At 41.2% G+C, this 23,784-nt stretch overlaps 1 protein-coding gene across 1 annotated transcript; it reads left to right on the plus strand.

Annotated features, from left to right (window-relative positions):
• Positions 1–6,588: 6,588 nt before the first annotated feature.
• sms (spermine synthase) lies at positions 6,589–22,818 on the plus strand. The gene is made up of 11 exons (XM_055943396.1): positions 6,589–7,063; positions 8,201–8,321; positions 15,831–15,918; positions 16,175–16,239; positions 16,377–16,552; positions 18,488–18,642; positions 18,821–18,910; positions 20,605–20,719; positions 20,948–21,027; positions 21,437–21,552; positions 21,689–22,818. The coding sequence occupies exons 1-11, from the start codon at positions 7,018–7,020 to the stop codon at positions 21,717–21,719; spliced, it is 1,083 nt and encodes a 360-aa protein (XP_055799371.1). The 5' UTR covers positions 6,589–7,017; the 3' UTR covers positions 21,720–22,818.
• The last annotated feature ends 966 nt before the right edge of the window (positions 22,819–23,784 follow it).

Here is a 23,784-nt window from a genome sequence, read left to right on the forward strand (position 1 = left end):
ACAGGGAACATGCCCGAATGATTCCAGGTCCTGTACCTACCTGTCAATCCCACACGTTAGCCCTTGGGTGGTTATCGGTCAGTCCCACACCTTAGCCTGTGTGGTGTGTGTGTGTCTGGTGCATGGTCAAGAATGTGACATGCACGGTGCATCTCAAGCCTCTCAAAACTTGACTAGGGATCTGCCCATTAGCTTTGTAAAATCTAAGTAGTTTAGGACATATACAGTTGAAGTTGGAAGTTTACATAGACATCGCCTTCCTCTGCATCATCAGCTACAACTGTCTAAAGGTGAGGTTCATGCAATAGTAGATACTACTACTACTACTACTGCTACTACTACATACATGCATACCACTACTACTACTATACATACATACATACATACATACATACATACATACATACATACAGTTGAAGTCGGAAGTTTACATACACCTTAGCCAAATACATTTAAACTCAGTATTTCACAATTCCTGACATTTAATCCTTGTAAAAATTCTCTGTCTTAAGTCAGTTAGGATCACCACTTTATTATAAGAATGTGAAATGTCAGAATAATAGTAGAGAGTGATTTATTTCAGCTTTTATTTCTTTCATCACACTCCTAATGGGTCAGAAGTTTACATACACTCAATTAGTATTTGGTAGCGTTGCCTTTAAATTGTTTTGGTCAAATTGTAACGATTTTCGTCAACAGATGAAGAGTAGTCGGACCAAAGCGCAGCGTGGTAAGTGTTCTTGTTAATTTATTAAAAACAGAACACTTAACAAAGAGAACTAAACGAAACAGTCCTGTCTGGTACAGACACAAAGACAGAAAACAACTACCCACCAAAACACAGGTGGGAAAAGGATACCTAAGTATGGTTCTCAATCAGAGACAACGATAGACAGCTGCCTCTGATTAAGAACCACACCCGGCCAAACACACAGAAATAGAAAACATAGAACACAAAACATAGAATGCCCACTCCAACTCACGCCCTGACTAAACCAAAATAGAGACATAAAAAAGGAACTAAGGTCAGGGCGTGACACAAATGTTTTGGGTAGCCTTCCACAAGCTTCCCACAATAAGTTGGGTGAATTTTGGCCCATTCCTCCTAACAGAGCTGGTGTAACTGAGTCAGGTTTGTAGGCCTCCTTGCTCGCACACGCTTTTTCAGTTCTTGTCGACCCATGGGGCGGCGCACAATTGCCCCAGCGTCGTCCGGGTTAGGGGAGGGTTAGGCCGGAAGGGATGTCCTTGTCCCATTGTGCACTAGCGACTCCTGTGGCTGGCCGGGCGCAGTGCACATTGACACGGTTGCCAGGTGTACGGTGTTTCCCCCGACACATTGGTGCGGCTGGCTTCTGGGTTAAGTGGGCATTGTGTCAAGAGGCAGTGCGGCTTGGCTTGGTTGGGTTGTGTTTCGGAGGACGCACGGCTCTCGACCTTCGCCTCTCCCGAGTCCGTACGGGAATTGCAGCGATGAGACAAGACTGCAACTACCAATTGGATACCACGAATACGGGGGGAAAAAAATCTAAATAAACACAGCCAATGTGCTTAACAAATAAAATAATGAAAGATGTGACAGAAAAACAGTTTTCTATACAAATATATAATTACGATAGACAAGAATATAATTAAGAGACAAATTAAAATAGTAAAACAATAGTAAAATAGCAGTGGACATGAGAGACTAATGCAGCAATACATAAAAAGGGATAATATAAATAGGATACTGTATATAGAATGGGATAAAAATAAATAAAGTATATAGTATGGCTAATACAACTAAAAGCACCCTAGGTAAAATCATGGTGAAAAAAGTATGCATTCAAGCTGGAATCAGTAATGGTAAAACTGCCATTCCGTTTGCGATATTACAACAACAAAGAAATTACTTCAAAAAACTTTTTTCCCACTCATAAATCATTGCATCTTCGTTAGAACAGTAGAATATGTATTGCAAATGTTTTTACTGCGATGCTGGATGCTCCCCTATTCCGTTTCATAAATAAAACAAAAACAACTAGATGGTAACTGCTGTGTGGTCAGCAATTGTGGTCAGTAGTTGTGGTCAGTAGTTTTGGTAAGTAGGTGTGTGGTTCAGAAGTTGTGGTCAGTAGTTGTGTGGTTATGCTCAGTAGTTGTGGTCAGTTGATGTGTAGTTGTGGTCAGTAGATATGGTCTGTAGTTGTGGCCAATAGTTGTGTGGTCAGTAGTTGTGTGGTTGTGGCCAGTAGTTGTGTTCAGTAGTTTTGTGGTCAGTAGTTGTGGTTCAGTAGTTCTGGTCAGTAGTTGTGTGGTTGAGGTCAGGTGCTGTGATCAGTAGTTATGGTCCCTAGTTGTGTTGTTGTGGTCAGTTGTTGGTTGGTTGTTGTCAGTAGTTGTGTGGTTGAGGTAGTTATTGTAGTCAGTAGTTGTGGTCATTAGTTGTGTGGTTGTGTAGTTGTGTGGTCAGTAGTTGTGTTTAGTAGGTGTGGTCTCTAGTTGTATTGTTGTGCTCAGTAGTTGAGTGGTTGTGGTCAGCAGTTGTGTGGTTGTGGGTAGGAGTTGTGATCAGTAGTTTAAAAAAAAAAAAATTATTATTTTTTTATTTTTATTTTTTATTTTACCGTTATTTTACCAGGTAAGTTGACTGAGAACACGTTCTCATTTGCAGCAACGACCTGGGGAATAGTTACAGGGGAGAGGAGGGGGATGAATGGGCCAATTGTAAAGTAAGTGTATGGTTCAGTAGTTGTGTGGTTGGGGTCAGGGTTGTGTTCAGTATTTGTGGTCAGTAGTTGGTTGGTGGTGATCAGTAGTTGTCAGTAGTTATGGTCTCTAGTTTTGTTGTTGTGTTCAGTAGTTATGGTCTCTAGTTGTGTTGTTGTGTTCAGTAGTTATGGTCAGTAGTTATGGTCTCTAGTTGTGTTGTTGTATTCAGTAGTTATGGTCTCTAGTTGTGTTGTTGTATTCAGTAGTTGTGGTCAGTAGTTATGGTCTCTAGTTGTGTTGTTGTATTGTTGTATTCAGTAGTTGTGGTCAGTAGTTATGGTCTCTAGTTTTATTGTCGTGTTCCGTAGTTGAGTGGTTGTGGTCAGTAGTTGTGTGGTTCAGTAGTTGTGGTCCGTAGTTGTGTGGTTGGGGTCAGGGTTGTGATCAGTAGTTGTGTCTCTAGTTTTGTTGTTGGGTTCAGTAGTTGTGGTCAGTAGTTATGGTCAGTAGTTGTGTTGTTTGTAGTTGGTTGGTTGTGATCAGTAGTTATGGTCTGTAGTTGTGTTTTGGTCAGTAGTTGTGTGGTTATGCGCAGTAGTTGTGTTCAGTAGTGGTAAGTAGATGTGTGGTTGTGGTCAGTAGTTATGGTATGCAGTTGTGTTGTTCTGGCCAGTAGCTGTGGCCAGTAGTTGTGTGGTTGTGGCTAGTAGTGTTGTGGTTAGTAGTTATGTGGTCAGTAGTTATGGTGTATGGTTCATTAGTCTTGGTCAGTAGTGTTGTAGTTTTGTGGTTATGGTCAGGAGTTATGGTCCCTAGTTGTGTTGTGGTCAGTAGTTATTTTTATTTAACCTTAATTTAAATAGGCAAATCAGAACAAATTAATATTTACTATGATGGCCAAAGCCTAACCCGGACGAAGCTGAGCCAATTATGCGCCGCCCTATGGGACTCCCAATCACGGCCGGTTGTGATACAGCCTGGAATCGAACCAGGGTCTGTAGTGACGCCTCTAGCACTGAGATGCAGTGCCTTAGACTGCTGCACTACTCGGGAGCCCAGTTGTAGTTGTGGTCAGCTGTGTGGTCAGTTGTTGGTTGGTTGTGTTCAGTAGTTGTGGTCAGTAGGTATAGTCTCTAGTGGTCAGGAGTTGTGTGATCAGTAGTTAGTTGGTTGTGGTCAGTAGTTGTGTGATTGTGGTCAGGGGTTGTGTCCAGGACTGCTGTGCTGAAGAAATGCCAGGCCACGCAGAGACGCAAGAGATTAAACTTCACTGAGTTCGCTCCATTAGTTTGCACTATATATATAGATCAACATTTTTTTCTGTGATCGAATCAACATTATATCAGCCCCTTTTCAATGCAAAAAACAACAACAAATCTAACTTTGTAAGATTGAGTCTGTGATTTTGTTGTAGGCAGAGCCAGAGCGCAAGGGAGTGGGGGTAACCCACAAGTGGTCTTTCAATCACCCAATATTGAATGTGCTTTTCAAATCAGTTCAGATCAGATTTGTGCGTGTGCAAATTTGTTGATATTCTTTGCTAGTTATTAGCCCAGTTATAGATAAGTATAGGGCAGCAATGGAGAATTACTGCTTCCCACAAAGTACAAATCGTTTAGGCTTAGGCTACATTTCAAGCTGTCTCTGAAAATCCAGTCAGTTAAAAAGCTTATGTCTTAATGGGGCAGTGTTGTATTTTTAGACATGATTGAAGACGCAAATAAGCCAATAGGCAGAGAGGAAGCCTACATTGCCTAATTCTCTCTATGGTAATAATAATTTATTTTGTTTTGTAAAGTGGTTTCTTGCATCATACAACACATTACTATGCAATTTACAGTCACTTATTTGGCTCATGGTGTTACAGACCAAGTAAAAAACAATGAATTAATATCAAGCCCTTAAATGTAAAAACGTTTTTAAAAGTGTCATGCAATGGAGGTCACATATAGGCTACTGTAGGCTATATCATAGAAATCAAAAGCTATTTCCATGTGGAAGTGTTATGGGATTCTCTCCATTGGTTTTGTTGGTAGGCCTACATTATGCTCAAATAGCCTAATGCCTAAAACTGTAAGGGTACAGCTTCAGTGTTCACTGTAAACGAGCGCCGGAAGTTGCAACTCAATATTAGGAAGGTGTTCTTAATGTTTTGTCCCCTCAGTGTATTTGTCTCTGAGTATTACCAATGTGCTATAGTGAGAATGATTTTTGAGGGATCTCCACTAAAACTAAACAGGTTCACTATTGCTGAATGCCAGCACTCCCATTCAAACGCCAAATCCAATACTGAAGTTTCCCAAACTTTCAATAGTTGAGTGAATGAAACAGGATTTGGAAGGACGTCCACGCGACACTATAACATATTACATGTAACAAGGATTATAATGTAATCAGATTACGAAAACTAAGTAACTAATCAACCCAGATTACTTAAATGTGTGGCCCTAATCAGATTACAGTTACATTCTTAAAAATAGCCGATTACTTAATCTAATTTCAAGATGTGGGCTGCAAGTGTTTTCATCAAACACACTGAAATTGCAGATTTTTTGTATTTACTTTTTTAACATCTAAGAGCCACACAGCTTTAAGTTACCTTTCAGTGGGAATGGAAGCTTTCCCTTCTGTTATTATTTATCTGAAATCTCCAAAATCTCCCCCATTTAACCAGGATCTTTGTATCAAAAGGACATTTTTGATTAGTCAAAACAGTTCACTTCCCAAGCACTGAGATTAAATGCATAAGAAATCAGCTGCTTAGCCTACTCAGCTAAATCTCTAGTTTCGTTAAACTAAATTAAAATGCAACTTGCTCTACAACATCCGCAGAGTACGACCCTGCCTCACACAGGAAGCGGCGCAGGTCCTAATCCAGGCACTTGTCATCTCCCGTCTGGATTACTGCAACTCGCTGTTGGCTGGGCTCCCTGCCTGTGCCATTAAACCCCTACAACTCATCCAGAACGCCGCAGCCCGTCTGGTGTTCAACCTTCCCAAGTTCTCTCACGTCACCCCGCTCCTCCGCTCTCTCCACTGGCTTCCAGTTGAAGCTCGCATCCGCTACAAGACCATGGTGCTTGCCTACGGAGCTGTGAGGGGAACGGCACCTCAGTACCTTCAGGCTCTGATCAGGCCCTACACCCAAACAAGGGCACTGCGTTCATCCACCTCTGGCCTGCTCGCCTCCCTACCACTGAGGAAGTACAGTTCCCGCTCAGCCCAGTCAAAACTGTTCGCTGCTCTGGCACCCCAATGGTGGAACAAACTCCCTCACGACGCCAGGACAGCGGAGTCAATCACCACCTTCCGGAGACACCTGAAACCCCACCTCTTCAAGGAATACCTAGGATAAAGCAATCCTTCTGCCCCCCCCCCCTTAAAAGATCTGATGCACTATTGTAAAGTGGCTGTTCCACTGGATGTCATAAGGTGAATGCACCAATTTGTAAGTCGCTCTGGATAAGAGCGTCTGCTAAATGACTTAAATGTAAATGTAAATGTAAAATACACTGTGGGATGTGCCTATTAAATTGGCTGGATGCTGTGGGCTGAAGTTGCCCATCCCTGCAAAGGACTGGAGTGTGGAACACATAAAAAGCTCCAATGCAGACATTTTTATCTCAATATCAAATAATTTCTGGTAACAGTTGAGTACCTTACAGTGATTGTTTTCCATTAAAATTCTCCCCAATAAACAAAAATAGCTTCTTAGCAAAGAGCAATTTCTTAAGCAATAATTGTTCTAGGACTGTCTGGCAGTGGTCTGCGTGGGGAAGGGAAAAATAAAACTAGCTGTTATTGGCAGATCTCTTTCTTATTGGTCTATTAACTAGTTTACTGCCTGATGATGTCACCAGGCAGGCCAAAACTCCATCCCACCAAAACAGGCTGACATTTCAGGTGTTCTTTTCAAACACTAGAAGGAAATTATCATAATTTTTACAATTTCATAGTATTCCAACCTCAGTGTGAAAATATATATATAAAACCTTCTTGACTACACTGGGCCTTTAATCTCAAGAAAGAAAGAAGAAAAAAAAGTTAGTTTGGGAACAGGTCTCTCTCTGCCCAACTCACAGGAAGCCTACTGTAGACCTAGTCTGAACAAAGCACGAGGTAGACTAGCCACAGAGTCGTCGGACCATCCCCCTGCGAGCCCACAAACAGACCAGTCTGCGTTCTAGAAAACCCTCTCACTCAAGCAGCAGCAGTGGTACTGGCAGTACGATCACGGCCCCACGGTTCCTCCTTCAGTCTCCACAGGCAAACTCCGTTTTCACACCGGCTGCCTACTCCAGGCATGGCTGACGGCTGTACCCAGTCATGGCACTGCGACATTACACCCTCGACTTCAACCTCTCAGCGCCAGGTAAATTGCACACACCGGCATTCGCTACACTACCAACGGTTTCAGCACGAAATGCTCTGAGACCAGGTTGCACTACAGGACATGGGCCGTTGTCTTTCCGCATCTAGCTAGCTAACTACTGTACGTTAGCTAGCTAATCGTTGGCAATACGCGCAGTCTGTCCAATATACTTGCATAATATAGCTAGCTAGCTAGCTATGCCCGATTAGTGGGGTGGGGGTGGGGTTCTCCGAGGACATAACTCGTTAAAACTGAGTAAGAATATGTCTAGCTAAATGGCATCCGCTATCTTGATAGCTAGCTAGGTAGCATAATTCCAAGTCACTGGTTGCCAGCAGATTGACAGGCAAACGAGTAATATGACCTTTCGTGCAGTTGCTAGCACGCTAACCAGATTAGCAAAGCCATGTGTCTGCTGCTGCGCCTGTATGCGTGACTGGACAAACAGTCAAACTGCGACTAGCTAAACAATGGTGACCATGCTTATTGATGAGGCTAGCCATCAATAAAGCACAAGGTCCCAGTGGCCAATAATCGGTATGATATCCATAGCCATTCACTGTAAAATAGTTAAATTAGGCTACTGCCATCATTTTCTTTGCATTGTGCTGCATAGGACTTTCAACTAACTGTATGGTCTGCCTGTATGGTGCACACTCAGTCAAGATAAGAACATACTGCAGTTAGCTAGTTATCAAGAGTATTCGTAATTTTCGCCAACTATTATAGGTGGTTGTTACAAGGTACAGTTCCGGTGTGTGCAGTAAGAAACCCATTCTTATTTACCTAGGAAGATGACACCTACTTAAACCTGCACAGGGACTGCAGTCATTGGCCCTCTCGAACACACCTGACACATTCTGTTGAGTTGGGGTTGGAAGAGGCTCCCAGGGCTAATCCCCTACTTAGCAGGCCTACTCACACTAGGAGCTGTGAAACACCGAGATGTCTGAGCTATAGCCTACTTCTCCCGTCCATTTCAGTCATCAATCAGGCTAGGCAGAAATGAGTCTGGGACTGCCCTCTGGGAGAATGGGTCATTATTCGTGATTCTGTCTGGAAGAGGAATTTGATGAGGGGGTTGTTGTGGTCATAACTGTGTTCTCACCATATATACCCCTCTCCTTTTCTGTTTAGCTGACTGTCCTTCGACTGTGCGTGGGCTGCAGTCTATATTTCAAGAGCAGGAAATGACAGAGACTGTCCATGACACTGAGGGACATGGATACCTTGCTACCTTCATTGGCAAGAATGGCAGGTAGGCACCAGTTCAATCAACACTGTCATTATTTATGTCACAATCAATATATTTTGTTGAATAAATATATATATATTTTCAAAAAGTCAAAGTGCTATAATAATATTAATAATAAGACATAAAAAAGCACAGGAGACAGTCAATGGGGATGTATTCAAACTTTTTTTAGGCACTCTGTAGGGCAGGGTGCCACTAGTTCATGTATGGGCATTTCCATGTGACACAGACTCTTGAGGTGCAGATGCAAAGTTTGGTAACAGAATGACAGTAAAATCTCCCTCAGTTTGTGACTACATTTTTCCAAAACTTGGTTAAATATCAACTCCGAATTAAGATTCATAAATGTCTGCAGAATGAATGACGTGACACCTCGAGTTTGAAAAAATCTATTTTGGTTATTGAACTACAGTAAGTGAATAGAAGACGGTCAACACCCAGCAACAGGATGACATCATGGGTCCTTGATCTGTACTATACAAAAAGGCCTAATTATAAATGTCCTTCTCTTCATGAATAGGTTACAAAAGGTAGAACATTTTATTATGCGCCTTTGCATGTTTGGATATTATTCTACACACGGGCTATTATTCTAATGAGCTTCGCCACCAAACAATACCAAATTCGGTTGGTCCAGTCCGGACCAAATCTGTACCCTGTCTTCTCTTGCGGCTGCTTAGATTCACCATACGTTTGCATGCTGTTCTGTTAGGTCAAATGCAGTCAACAGATTGTTCCAAACTAGAACGATGTTGCTTTCCATTGCTTCCTAATATAAATAATTATATTTCTATAATCACATTTCCATCCAAACCTTTTTACACAAGTAAAGTACATGTTGGATAAAAGAATGTCACGACAGGCATGATGGAAACAGCAAATTTGTCGGTAAACTTTCCAGATGTCAACAAAACAAAATACGCTAGACAAGGTAGGTTATTTTTGTGCCTGAAATTAATTATGTAAGAGGTGGAGGTGCTTTTTTTTAATGCACAAATATTGAAATAACAACCATCATATTGAAGTAAATTTGGAGTCACGCAAAAAATATGTTGTGTGGTCCAACCACTACGACTCGGGAAAGCATGCAGTTTATTAGGCTCCAGATGAAATAAGTTCTAATGAACTTGGCAGGGTGGTGAACGTGCATGATGATGAGCTGGACGCTTCTTTCCAATAAATATTGAGGGTCTTATTCTGGTGACGTGATGATCGATGCTTCACTGCCGTGTGACAAAATAACATTTTGCTCAATTGTCCATTTTGTAATCTCGTGTAGGTAGCCTACCCGCACTGTATCTGCGAGCTGTTGACTGGAGTACACATGCCAAGACCAGAGTGGGCCCCCTTTGGCCCTCAGAATAACCTCAATTTCTCAGGGCATGGACTCTACAAGGTGTTGAAAGTGTTCCACAGGGATGCTGGCTCATGTAGACTCCAATGCTTCCTACAATTGTGTGAAGTTGGCTGGATGTCCTTTGGGTGGTGGACCATTGTTGATACACACGGGAGACTGTTGCGCATGAAGAACCCAGCAGCGTTGCAGTTCTTTTACACAAACGCCAGGTGCGCCAGGCTCTTACTAACATACCCCGTTCAAACGCACTTAATTCTGTTTTGCCCATTCAAACTCAGAATGGAGAACATGACTTACAAAGATATCATCAAATGGTGTATTTTTTCCTAATTGGGATCCAATTGAAGGATAAAGTACAGAGTAGTTGTGGAAAGTGTTAACCTGTTATGTTCCTCCATGTCTCAAGGCTTAAAACATGTGAATAGTTCACCTAATTTCAGTTTGTGTGACAAAACAAGCAGTCATTGTGTAGGGAATCATGGTAAATCAAGTCAAATGTTATTTGTCACATACAAGTGTTTAGCAGATGTTATTGCGGGTGTAGCGAAATGCTTGTGTTTCTAGCTCCGACAGTGCAGTAATATCTAACAATTTCACAACACCCCAATACACACATCTAAGTAAAGGAATGTTATTAAGAATATATAAGTATATGGACGAGCAATGTCAGAGCGGCATAGACTAAGATACAGTATATACATTTGAGATGAGTAATGCAAGATATGAAAGAAAAAAAAAGTGACTAGTTTTCTCCGTTTTATTAAAGTGGCCAGTGATTTCAAGTCTATGTATATAGGCAGCAGCCTCTGTGCTAGTCATGGCTATTTAACAGTCTGATGGCCTTGAGATGGAAGCTGTTCGATGCACCTGTACTGACCTCGCCTTCTGGATGATAGCGGGGTGAACGGGCAGTGGCTCAGGTGGTTGTTGTTCTTAATGATCTTTTTGGCCTTCCTTTGACATTGGGTGCTGTAGGTGTCTTGGAGGGAAGGTAGTTTGCCCCCGGTGATGTGTTGGGCAGACCGCACCACCCTCTAAACTGCTGTGAAACATATTTTACATAGCCAAAAATATTGTATTTTCAGCTGTTTGTAGCTGGTGTACAAAACTGAAGAATGGGAAGCATAGAAATAGATCTGCTGCTTCTTAGGCTTGCTTTCAATGAGTGACAGATCTATAACTATATTTTCTATGTGAATTTGGTCGAGTCCACCCGAAAGTTACATATTGTAGCTTTAAATAAAGTTTGATTTAGTTATTTTCTTTAACTTTAATACAAATGAGGATTAATCCAGTAGCGCAGATGAAACTATCCAAGCATTACAAATGCTTTAAATGTTGATTTTTGGTTGTGTTTGTCAACCAAACAGAATTCAATAATACTTTTGTTATACAGTAAGGCGGAGCTAAGTGGCCGAGATTGAGACGTGCATGTGTAGCTTACAGCAGTGAATGCACCAATTCATACTACAAGCATAGTGAGCCTAATGACAATTGCCGAATGTCATTACACTATTAGATTTTTTGTAACAGATTTCTCTTCCCATTCATCAAATTGCGGGTGCACTTTTGAGATGCTGGAAATATTTTGTGAGTGGACAAACGTGCATGGCTAGCCAACAGGAGGGGCTTTTGAAGTGATTGTTTGACAATCGGAACACCAATTGCGAGCCAGGCCTAATTGACCAACATCCGTGCCCAACCTCACTAATGCTCTTGTAACTGAATGGAAGTAAGTCCCCGCAGCAATGTTCCAAAATCCAAAAACGCCATAAATGAATGTGTTCCTTATGTAAATCTATGACTATACAGTGGGGCAAAAAAAGTATTTAGTCAGCCGCCAATTGTGCATGTTCTCCCACTTAAAAAAATGAGAGGCCTGTAAGTTTCATCATAGGTACACGTCAACTATGACAGACAAAATGAGGGGGAAAAATCCAGAAAATCACATTGTAGGATTTTTAATGAATTTATTTGCAAATTATGGTGGAAAATAAGTATTTGGTCAGTAACAAAAGTTTTCCTCAATACTTTGTTATATACCCTTTGTTGGCAATGACAGAGGTCAAGCGTGTTCTGTAAGTCTTCACAAGGTTTTCACACACTGTTGCTGGTATTTTGGCCCATTCCTCCATGCAGATCTCCTCTAGAGCAGTGATGTTTTGGGGCTGTTGCTGGGCAACACGGACTTTCAACTCCCTCCAAAGATTTTCTATGGGGTTGAGATTTGGAGACTGGCTAGGCCACTCCAGGACCTTGAAATGCTTCTTACGAAGGCACTCCTTCGTTGCCCGGGCGGTGTGTTTGGGATCATTGTCATGCTGAAAGACCCAGCCACGTTTCATCTTCAATGCCCTTGCTGATGGAAGGAGGTTTTCACTCAAAATCTCACGATACATGGCCCCATTCATTCTTTCCTTTACACGGATCAGTCGTCCTGGTCCCTTTGCAGAAAAACAGCCCCAAAGCATGATGTTTCCACCCCCATGCTTCACAGTAGGTATGGTGTTCTTTGGATGCAACTCAGCATTCTTTGTCCTCCAAACACGACGAGTTGAGTTTTTACCAAAAAGTTATATTTTGGTTTCATCTGACCATATGACATTCTCCCAATCTTCTTCTGGATCATCCAAATGCTCTCTAGCCAACTTCAGACGGGCCTGGACATGTACTGGCTTAAGCAGGGGGACACGTCTGGCACTGCAGGATTTGAGTCCCTGGCGGCGTAGTGTGTTACTGATGGTAGGCTTTGTTACTTTGGTCCAAGCTCTCTGCAGGTAATTCACTAGGTTCCCCCGTGTGGTTCTGGGATTTTTGCTCACCGTTCTTGTGATCATTTTGACCCCACGGGAAGAGATCTTGCGTGGAGCCCCAGATCAAGGGAGATTATCAGTGGTCTTGTATGTCTACCATTTCCTAATAATTGCTCCCACAGTTGATTTCTTCAAACCAAGCTGCTTACCTATTTCAGATTCAGTCTTCCCAGCCTGGTGCAGGTCTACAATTTTGTTTCTGGTGTCCTTTGACAGCTCTTTGGTCTTGGCCGTAGTGGAGTTTGGAGTATGACTGTTTGAGTTTGTGGACAGGTGTCTTTTATACTGGTAACAAGTTCAAACAGGTGCCATTAATACAGGTAACGAGTGGAGGACAGAGGAGCCTCTTAAAGAAGAAGTTACAGGTCTGTGAGAGCCAGAAATCTTGCTTGTTTGTAGGTGACCAAATACTTATTTTCCACCATAATTTGCAAATAAATTCATTAAAAATCCTACAATGTGATTTTTCTGGATTGTTTTCTCATTTTGTCTGTCATAGTTGAAGTGTACCTATGATGAAAATTACAGGCCTCTCATCTTTTTAAGTGGGAGAACTTGCACAATTGGTGGCTGACTAAATACTTTTTTGCCCCACTGTATATAGTTGGTCCCGTACTGGTAAGACATGAAATGCACTTTCACCCCTGAATGTAACAGTATTTATTCAACATTTAAAAATGACTAATGCATCCATGGCCACATTTTGAGGTTAGCTTACTGTAACTATACATGTCTTCCTATGCAATCATATTCTGCCCAGAATCTTGGTTGTGCTATTAGCTGAAGCACAGTGATAACTCATTAAAAACCGCCATAAAAAGCCAGACTACGGTTTGCAACTGCACATGGGCACAAAGATCGTACTTTTTGGAGAAATGTCCTCTGGTCTGATGAAACAAAAATAGAACTGTTTGAAGAGCAGATCACATTTGGTGTCAATTGAAAAGAGTCAATATTTTGGGGAAATTAAGGCATTGATACGTTTTTCAACCATTTTCCATCAACTTGATGTATACAGTTGAAGTTGGAAGTTTACATACACCTTAGCCAAATACATTTAAACTCATTTTTTCCACAATTCCTGACATTTAATCCTAGTAAAAATTCTTAGGTCATTTAGGATCACCACTTTACTATTATTCTGACATTTCACATTTGTAAATAGAGTTATTTCAGCTTTTATTTCTTTCATCACATTCCCAGTGGGTCAGATGTTTACATACACTCAATTAGTATTTGGTAGCATTGCCTTTTAAATTGTTGAACTTGGGTCAAATGTTTTGGGTAGCCTTCCACAAGCTTCCCACAATAAGCTTCCCATTCCTCCTGACAGAGCTGGTGTAACTGAGTCAGGTTTGTAAGGCCTCCTTGCTCGCACACGCTTTTTCAGTTCTGCCCACAAATGTTTCATAGGATTGAGGTCAGGGCTTTGTGATGGCCACTCCAATACCTTGACTTTGTTGTCCTTTAGCCATTTTGCCATAACTGTGGAAGTATGCGACCAAGCTTCAACTTCCTGACTGATGTCTTGAGATGTTGCTTCAATATATCCACATAATTTTCCTGCCTCATGATGCTATCTGTTTTGTGAAGTGCACTATGCCCTCCTGTAGCCAAGAACCCCCACAACATGATGCTGCCACCCCCGTGCTTCACGGTTGGGATGGTGTACTTCGGCTTGCAAACCTCCCCCTTTTTCCTCCAAACATAACGATGGTCATTATGGCCAAACAGTTCTATTTTTGTTTCATCAGACCAGAGGACATTTCTCCAAAAAGTACGATCTTTGTGCCCATGTGCAGTTGCAAACCGTAGTCTGGCTTTTTATGGCGGTTTTGGAGCAGTGGCTTCTTCCTTGCTGAGCGGCCTTTCAGGTTATGTCGATACAGTACTCGTTTTACTGTGGCTATAGATACTTTTGTACCTGGTTCATCCAGCATCTTCACAAGGTCCTTTGCTGTTGTTCTGGGATTGATTTGCACTTTTCGCACCAAAGTACGTTCATCTCTAGGAGACAGAACACATCTCCTTCCTGAGCAGTATGACGGCTGCGTGGTCCCATGGTGCTTATACGTGCGTACTATTGTTTGTACAGATGAACGTGGTATCTTCAGGTGTTTGGAAATTGCTCCCAAGGAGTTTGTTAACGATACATTTGTGGAGTGGTTGAAAAACAAGTTTTAATGACTCCAACCGAAGTGTATGTAAACTTCTGTGAACTTCCTCACGAGGTAAAGAAATTCAAAAATATAAAGATGTTGGTAACGGAATGACAATTTCATAAGCTTTTACAGAAAGCAAATAATTTCTGTAAAACTAAATATAAATGTTGATATTAGTTGGCAGGGGGACTTCAACATTATTGTGTTTTAATGTATTTCTAATACCTTAGGACTTTTTATAGTAATGTTTTTTAAGAACCATTTTCCATCTGTGTGACCAGAAATCAAAGCCTTTGTTTATTCCTTATTTTTACGATGGAAAATGGTTGAAAAACGTATCAATGCCTTAATTTCCCCAAAATATTGACTCTTTTCAATTGACACCAAATGTGATCTGCTCTTATAAACTTCACTTGTTGGTGCTCATGGGTCCTTTTTATGTGGAAATGACTGTATTGGTAGATAACCTTAGATCATCACAAAATTTAAATTCAGAAATTCCAAACAATGTAGTTAGCTCAACCGTGTAATATTCCCTCAGCAAATACTCTAACAGCAGTTATCTGTCACGGTTAGTCTGGATGAAAGGGAAGGCTATACAGGCTGCACAAAATGTTGTAATTGAGAAATATTTAATGTGTGTGAGGAATTTGTAAAATCCCAGTTCTTTTTACCAATACCCAGACTGTCCAATGAAAACGCCAGGTGTGTTACAGTGGTCAGACACCCTTTAGGAAGACCATTGATTGGCCAGTTAAGTGTATCATTGGTACAACAATGGCTTACGTTCAGTTGAACGCATGGCCCTTTAGTGGCTTTGTGTATCGGATCAAAGGGCTTTGCTGCTTCCTGTTTTGTTTGGTGAGTGGTAAACACAGCTGGTGAGGTATTGTGTGGGCCTAAGCCTGCATGAATATGGCTGCCCGCAGCAGCACAACACACCATTTTGGATCAAAAATGCTCAACCTTGAGCTGCCCCTGGCTCTCCACTGGGCTTTCAGAAAGGTTAGGTCAGTAATCGGTCACAGCCTGTATCATGCCACAGCCGTAGCCTATAGGATATCTGCTAATCATGAGCTCTAGGTTTAAGGAGAGAAGTGAGTGAGAAGTTATAGCCTAGCATCAATGCTATTCTCCCCATCACTTTAACTCTGCGCTTCTTTTCTGTTTCTCTTTTCAGGTTGGTTATTCTGCGTGTGCACTCCCAAGGTCTGGTTACCGTTGATCTGCAGTGTTGTGAAGGAGATAACATTGCACAAGTAGATAATGTAGGTGACGAGAGGAAAAACAATTGTCTTTGCACTGGACCTGCTAATATCCAATCACTATAACGAAAATATAAAAACAAAATATATACTATTTAACAGACCTTCAGAATGCCCTTAGTAAGACACCTTTCCATGAGTTCGTTACAGCAACACTTGACCATAGGCCTTTGGACTGTTTTGACATTTAGGATATTTTGCTTCATGTAACATTGGGATATGCAACATAATAAATAAGATTTTTCTGTTTTTCTCTCAGCTTTTGAATGCACTGGAAAAGAAGCTAAAAAGTCTCCTACATGGAAACATTAGGAGGGTCAAGAGGTAAGCCCTGAGTGGTGGATGATCATACTGTAGTGGCCTTGTTGTGTGATGACTGGAGAGCTACACAAGCTGTAGTGTGACGTGATTACCCTGTTACCATGAACATGATTTTGACTATTTCCCCCCCCCTTCCCCAGACTCCCAGCTCTGACACGAGGTGCAGCTGTTGATCGATACTGGCCCACAGCCGATGGCAGACTGGTGGAGTATGACATTGATCGGGTTGTATACGATGAGGACTCTGCATACCAGAACATAAAGATCTTGCACTCACAGCAGTTTGGCAATATCCTGATTCTCAATGGGGATGTTAGTAAGTAAAATATAACATTCCTACCAGAGTATGTGAGCGTGTCCAATATGATTGGAGCACGGAGCGTGTTTCCCAAAGGCTGGAGCATCAGCCTTCTTGCCCGCTCCAATTTCGCTGAGGGCATGCCTGGCCCAGCATGCATTTGTAGGCTACTTGTGTGCTGCTATAGCCCCTTGCTTTAGCTACTGTCATGGAGTTTGCTAAATATTTTCATGAAGAAACAGATTAAACACACAGGTGCAAAATCAAGGTGACTTACAAAGATGAGGAGGACCAAGAGCATGAGAGGCAGTGCGGTGATGTATTGTCCACAACTAAAGAATCATTGTGGAATCTGAAAAGACATATCCTGAAAGCATGAGGGTGTACTTACTACGTGCACATGAGGAAGGAAGGAGGTAGGTAGCTAGCTAAGTGTGTGAAACACATTTTCTAAAATCAGATCTCTTTTAAGTTTTGTTAATTTTAGTTCTATTATCTATATGATAGGCTATCATTGATGTTGGCCCAATAGGCCTGGCATATTACCTCTTTCAAGGAGCTTTCTGTTTTGTTAGGGTTATTGTGCCTAAAGAACTTAGGCCTACCTAAATAAAAAATACAACTCTGCATCCCTGTCCTGCCTGGCAAGAGGGCCTCGAAGGGTGTTTAGCATCCCCGGTGGTTCTGCAAGTGTGGAGAGGGTATTCTCCACTGCTGGCCTGCTCTCCAGGCACCATCGCATGAGCTTGAAGTCAAAGACACTGTAGACTGAGCCTAATAAGGAATTTTTCATAGATTTTTTAAATTTTTTAATTCTAAGTAAGTCACAGCCTATATGCACAATTTATAGACTAATGATTTAATACAATGTTTAAATGCTGAACGCTATAATGTCCCTGCCAGCCTAGTGTGTCGAACTCGCAAATGCTTCACAATTTATGTATTTGTAGGCCATAAGCCCTGAAATAATAGGCTAATAATATATTGTTCCTTATTAGGATCCCTGTCTGGATCCTGTCCTATTTAGTGTTTATATGTTTAATACGACATGTAGCCCATATGATTTCATTGAAATCATCAAGTTTGGTTTTGATACTTCAAAACTTTATTATAGGTCCGGGTAGACACAAAAATAGATGGATGTTGGTTAAATTGTGATTTTAATGAATGGAGCAAATTTGGAGCGGCGGTTTTAAAAACCGTTTGAGTTTGGTGCGGTTTTTAACGGAGCGGTTGGAAAGGATGTGCTACGTAAGCGATGAGTGGGATTTCCAACCACTCAACTCTATACTTTGATTCCTACAGGCCGTGATTTAACGGGTTAGTTCACTAAAATTATATATTGGTTTCCTTACTCTGTAAGCAGTCTATAGACGAGGTATGACACCAATCCGTGCTTTGGTTTCGTTTCCTGGGCACTGTTTCCAAATGCTCTCGTTTTAGCGATTGTGGTACATCCCATTTAAGTCATGGTACCGATATTAGTGTTTTTCCGCACATCATGTTCTCATCATCTATACATGATTTTTGTTGAGCATCACAATACATTTGACATACTTTCTGATTAATTGGACTTGATGTGTGAGAAATGCATGACTTAAATGGGATTTGTGCCACAAATACTAAAACATTAGCATTTGAAAACCGTGCCAGGAAAATCTAATCAAACCAAAGCATGTCTTACCTTGTCCATAGACTGCATACAAGGTAAGGAAACTAATGTGATATTTGTGTGAACTATCCCTTTTAAGATATAATTTTTGATAATTATTCCATCACTTACTGCTCACGTATATCATTAATTTATATTTACTTTTATAATTGTTATTTACTGTAATTGAGGTCACTATTGTAATTTTTCATGATTTGAAATCTGAATCTAGTAAGATGAACATTTGACTGGGTTTCAGTAATGGCATATCTAATAATATTGTAATGTAATTTATATGGCAGATCTGTCAGAGAGTGACCTGCCCTACACCCAGGCCATCATGGGCAGAGGGAAAGAGAACTATGCAGGGAAGGAGGTGCTGATCTTAGGAGGCGGTGATGGAGGAATCCTCGCTGAGGCCGTCAAACTCAAGCCAAAGATGATCACCATGGTGGAGATATCCTTTCAGGACGCTATCTGTCACTTCTCTCTGTACCCAGTTAAATAGTTGTGGTGCAAATCCCTGAAGCAATATGTTAACATTAACCTTTGAGCGTTGTTTTTAGACGTAACCCGGTAGGACTATCTGGTCTGTGATCTGTGCCTGGTTTGTAATGCCTTGACAAAGTGTCTACATCGACCAAATGGTGATTGATGGGTGCAGGACGCACATGAGGAAGGCATGTGGGAGTGTTCTGGACAACCTGAAGGGAGACTGTTACCAGGTGAGGATTACAGTGCTGTCCATTGCACTTTTCCTTAGTAGAGATGGAACATTTGTCATTTGCCCACTAATCTTGAAAGGGTTGAACCGGTCTGTATTAGAGGTCGACCGATTAATCGGAATGGCCGATTTAATTAGGGGGATTCAATCTTGCAACCTTACAGTTAACTAGTCCAACGCTCTAACCACCTGATTACATTGCACTCCACGAGGAGCCTGCCTGTTACGCAAATGCAGTAAGCCAAGGTAAGTTGCTAGCTAGCATTAAACTTATCTTATAAAACACAATCAATCAATCATAATCACTAGTTAACTACACATGGTTGATGATATTACTAGTTTATCTAGCGTGTCTTGCGTTGCATATAATCGATGCGGTGCGTATCGTTGCTCCAATGTGTACCTAACCATAAACATCAATGCCTTTCTTAAAATCAATACACAGAAGTATATATTTTTAAACCTGCATATTTAGCTAAAAGAAATCCAGGTTAGCAGGCAATATTAACCAGGTGAAATTGTGTCACTTCTCTTGCGCTCATTGCACGCAGAGTCAGTGTATATGCAACAGTTTGGGCCGCCTAATTTGCCAGAAAGTTACGTAATTATGACATAACATTGAAGGTTGTGCAATGTATCAGGAATATTTAGACTTATTGATGCCACCTGTTAGATAAAATATGGAACGGTTCCGTATTTCACTGAAAGAATAAACGTCTGGTTTTAGAGATGATAGTTTCCGGATTCGACCATATTAATGACCTAAGGCTCGTATTTCTGTGTGTTATTATGTTATAACTAAGTCTATGATTTGATAGAGCAGTCTGACTGAGCGGTGGTAGGCAGCAGCAGGCTCATAAGCATTCATTCAAACAGCACTTTTGTGCGTTTTGCCAGCAGCTCTTCATTGTGCTTCAAGCATTGCGCTGTTTATGACTTCAAGCCTATCAACTCCCGAGATTAGGCTCGTGTAACAGATGTGAAATGGCTAGCTAGTTAGCGGGGTGCGCGCTAATAGCGTTTCAAACGTCACTCGCTCTGAGACTTGGAGTGGTTGTTCCCCTTGCTCTGCATGGGTAACGCTGCTTCGAGGGTGGCTGTTGTCGATGTGTTCCTGGTTCGAGCCCAGGTAGGAGCGAGGAGAGGGACGGGAAGCTATACTGTTACACTGGCAATACTAAAGTGCCTTTAAGAACATCCAATAGTCAAAGGTTAATGAAATACAAATGGTATAGAGAGAAATAGTCCTATAATTCCTATAATAATCACAACCTAAAACTTTTTACCTGGGAATATTGAAGACTCATGTTAAAAGGAACCACCAGCTTTCATATGTTCTCATGTTCTGAGCAAGGAACTTAAACGTTAGCTTTCTTACATGGCACATATTGCACTTTTACTTTCTTCTCCAACACTTTGTTTTTGCATTATTTAAACCAAATTGAACATGTTTCATTATTTATTTGAGGCTAAATTGATTTTATTGATGTATTATATTAAGTTAAAAGTGTTCATTCAGTATTGTTGTAATTTGTCATTATTACAAATACATTAAAAAAATTGGCAGATTAATCGGTATCGGCTTTTTTGGTCCTCCAATAATCGGTATCGGCGTTGAAAAATCATAATCGGTCGACCTCTAGTCTGTATGGTCTTTTATGTTACTACAAGGGGTTACCATGACTGTATTTCCAGGTGTTGGTAGAAGACTGTGTTCCGGTTCTGAAAAAGTATGTTGAGGAAGGGAAGACGTTTGATTACGTCATCAATGACCTCACAGCAGTTCCTATCTCCACAGCGCCAGAGGAGGGTGAGTGACAGATGCTCTCATGAGGTTCTCTTGGACATGAATTTCTAACTGTATATTGATGAATACCGGTATGGCTCATGTAAAGAGGAACTGCATTGTACCTCTGCAAAGAATTGATCTGATTTAGGATGTGGAGAGTGTAATGTTAAACTGTTTCTTGGATAGGAGGAAATAGGCTTAAATGGCACACTCACATAATTGTTTGACAGATGGTTTACTCTGTCTCAGACTCTACATGGGAGTTCCTACAGCTTATCTTGGATCTTTCAATCAAAGTACTGCGTCCTACTGGGAAGTACTTCACACAGGTAAAACCGCCTTTCTCATATTAGCTGAATGCTTCATACAGTCACTCTACTAACTATTCAAGTCAGTTAAGAACTAATTCTTATTTACAATGACTGCCTACCCCGACCAAACCTCAAACCGGGCGAAACTGGGCCAATTGTGCGCCGCCCTATGGGACTCCCAATCACGGCCGGTTGTGATACAGCCTGGAATCGAACCAGGGTCTGACTCGAACCAGGGTCTGTAATTACGCCTCTAGCATTGTGATGCAGTGCCTTAGACCTCTCCACCACTCAGGAGCCCCTGTGCCGTCTGCCTCTTGGGTCGTTTTTGTTCATGAGAGTAGTTTATCCTAATGTGATGTTTTTAATGATACATGTATTTTGTCACATGTGGTCCATGTTTTAACCCAGAGTTGTGTGTCCTCAGGGAAACTGTGCAAATCTGACTGAGGCACTGGCTCTCTATGAGGAACAGCTTGGAAGGCTCTCATGTCCTGTGGACTTTTCCAAGGAGGTGGTGTGTGTGCCCTCTTATATGGAACTGTATCCTTCTAAAAAGAAGTATTGCCGTTATCAGACACTCCTGCCATTTACAGCCAGACATAGTCGAACATTCATACAGAGACGTGTGGTTGCTTGTTGTTGTCTGCATGCAATTCTCCTTAACGAACTGACTCAGGTGGGTTTTCTACACCGTCTGGAAGAAGTAAAGAGCTCTCTCTCTCCCCTTCAAGCCCTGCCTGCCGGAATGTGAAAACTGTCCCCCCACCCATGATCCGCTATCGCACTGAGGGGAGATATGACCCCCCCCCCCCAAAAAAATCTCTACTCACACTGTTTTTTTTTTTTTTATCCTTCCAAGTCCAACTCTCAAACTCTTTTTAGATGTTGGTTTTATAATTTTATGTCTAAACTTGCAAGAGATTGTATTTCTGTTAATTGGATATTTTGAGTTGGGCTGTTTTTGCGTGTGCCCTCCAGGGAGAGCTGTGGGGCTGCTACCACTGGATACACTGAAACCTACTGTAGAGGATGACTCAGCATTTCTATAACTGGTCCCAGACCTGTCTGGGCTTTAGACTTCTCTGACTATAGCCTGGTCCCAGACCTGTCTGAGCTTTAGACTTCTCTGACTATGGTTGTCATGCCATACATGTTACATGTCTTATACATGTTTGAAAGGGCAACAATACTCCTAAAGAATTGCCTAAAGCTCATAGAAATCTGTGACCAGGCAAGTATTTACACACACCTTTTGCACCTGTCCCTCTGGGTTACTTTTCAAATTTGAGTTATAAAAGCAGCACCAACATACAACAGCTTTTGGGTTCAGATTGTGTGATAGAATATGTGCTCACCATAGTTTCAACTGAATGTCTGTTTGTGTGATTGTTTTTCCTCTTCTGTTGTAACTGCGGCTTGAGTGTGATTTTGATTACAGGTGCTTTTCAAGATGTTGAAAAGGCAGTGTGACCCTGCCCATTGAGGCTGAAGTGTCTGAACGTGTTTTTAAAAGGGAAAAGGGTCCTCCTTTGTTGGCGGTTTCTTGCTTGTAATGGTTTATTTTTTACATACTTCGTTTTTAATTTGTCTAAAATTCTGTCTGGTGCATGTGCTGGAAAATGAAAGTTTTATTGAATGTAGCTTACCATATACACAGTGCACATTCATGCCTTTGGTCATTATTGTGGTGCTTTGTTACATTTATTTATTGGATATTATTTCACCAAATGCTGTTTTATCCCACTGGAAAAATGTTATGTTGTTCAGCAGTGACTACCTGCTATTAAAACGAGTTGGAGAATAAAATATTTGGTTTCTTTCTTTTGCATGGAAATGTTTGATTTTTGATAGTTTTAACATCTTGGATTACTAGCTAATCTGACTGACAATTTCAGTTACAACTAAAAATCAAGAAAAATAAAGTAACCAATGCAAAACTTCAGAAAGAACTGGGGTGTACAAGTATTTAATTGTGTTATGGCAGGTGGTAACTTTTGTAATAAGACTTTCAGTAGTTAGTATACCCTGCTGCTGCATACTCGGTGTGGTTCTAAAATCCAACCACACATTTATACTTGTGAGTTGTCTCAACTGTATTTGCCCCACTGTTTGTTTTGCCATAGAGTTTGTATATTGGTCAAGTAAACACTAGTAATACAGTATTTCTCTATTTCCTTGAGCAGGCTTTCCTCAGTCTTTTGTGGTTCTATGAATGAAGCATTTGACATTGTTCAATTTGTATTGGAGTTCTTAGCATATTGTACTGTTTGCGTATTGTCTCGCTTGTGCGTAGAACCTGAATTGCCAATTCTCAGGTAACAACGCCACTGGATAGGTCTGAACATGAGAAAATCATACAGGGCCATTGTCTTTCACCATCATTATTAACACCTCTGTGATCTCTGCCTGTGGATTTTCTCAGTCCAGCATGTATACATGGATCAGATATAGAACTCATGAACAGAGTATGCAGGGTTGGGGAGTAAATGACATGTAATCTGATTACAAACAAACCAGATATGTTACCAGCTAAAATATTGTAGTCCGATTAGATACTTTTGAAAAACTAGATTACTTCTTGATTACTTTCTGTTCTCAATGGCATTCAATTCAGCATTGAAAAAAGGTGCAAGTTTAAGTTTATTCCACCTGAGCGAGTCTGACCACTGATGACACAACATATGTGTTCAATGTATAATTTGTCTTCTAATGCCTTTTAAGGGGAAAGTCCTCCCAAAGTAATCAGATTGTTAAGAGTTTGGGTATGCAAAA

This window comes from Salvelinus fontinalis, chromosome 13, assembly GCF_029448725.1.
Source record: "Salvelinus fontinalis isolate EN_2023a chromosome 13, ASM2944872v1, whole genome shotgun sequence".
NCBI classification, from domain to species: domain Eukaryota; kingdom Metazoa; phylum Chordata; class Actinopteri; order Salmoniformes; family Salmonidae; genus Salvelinus; species Salvelinus fontinalis.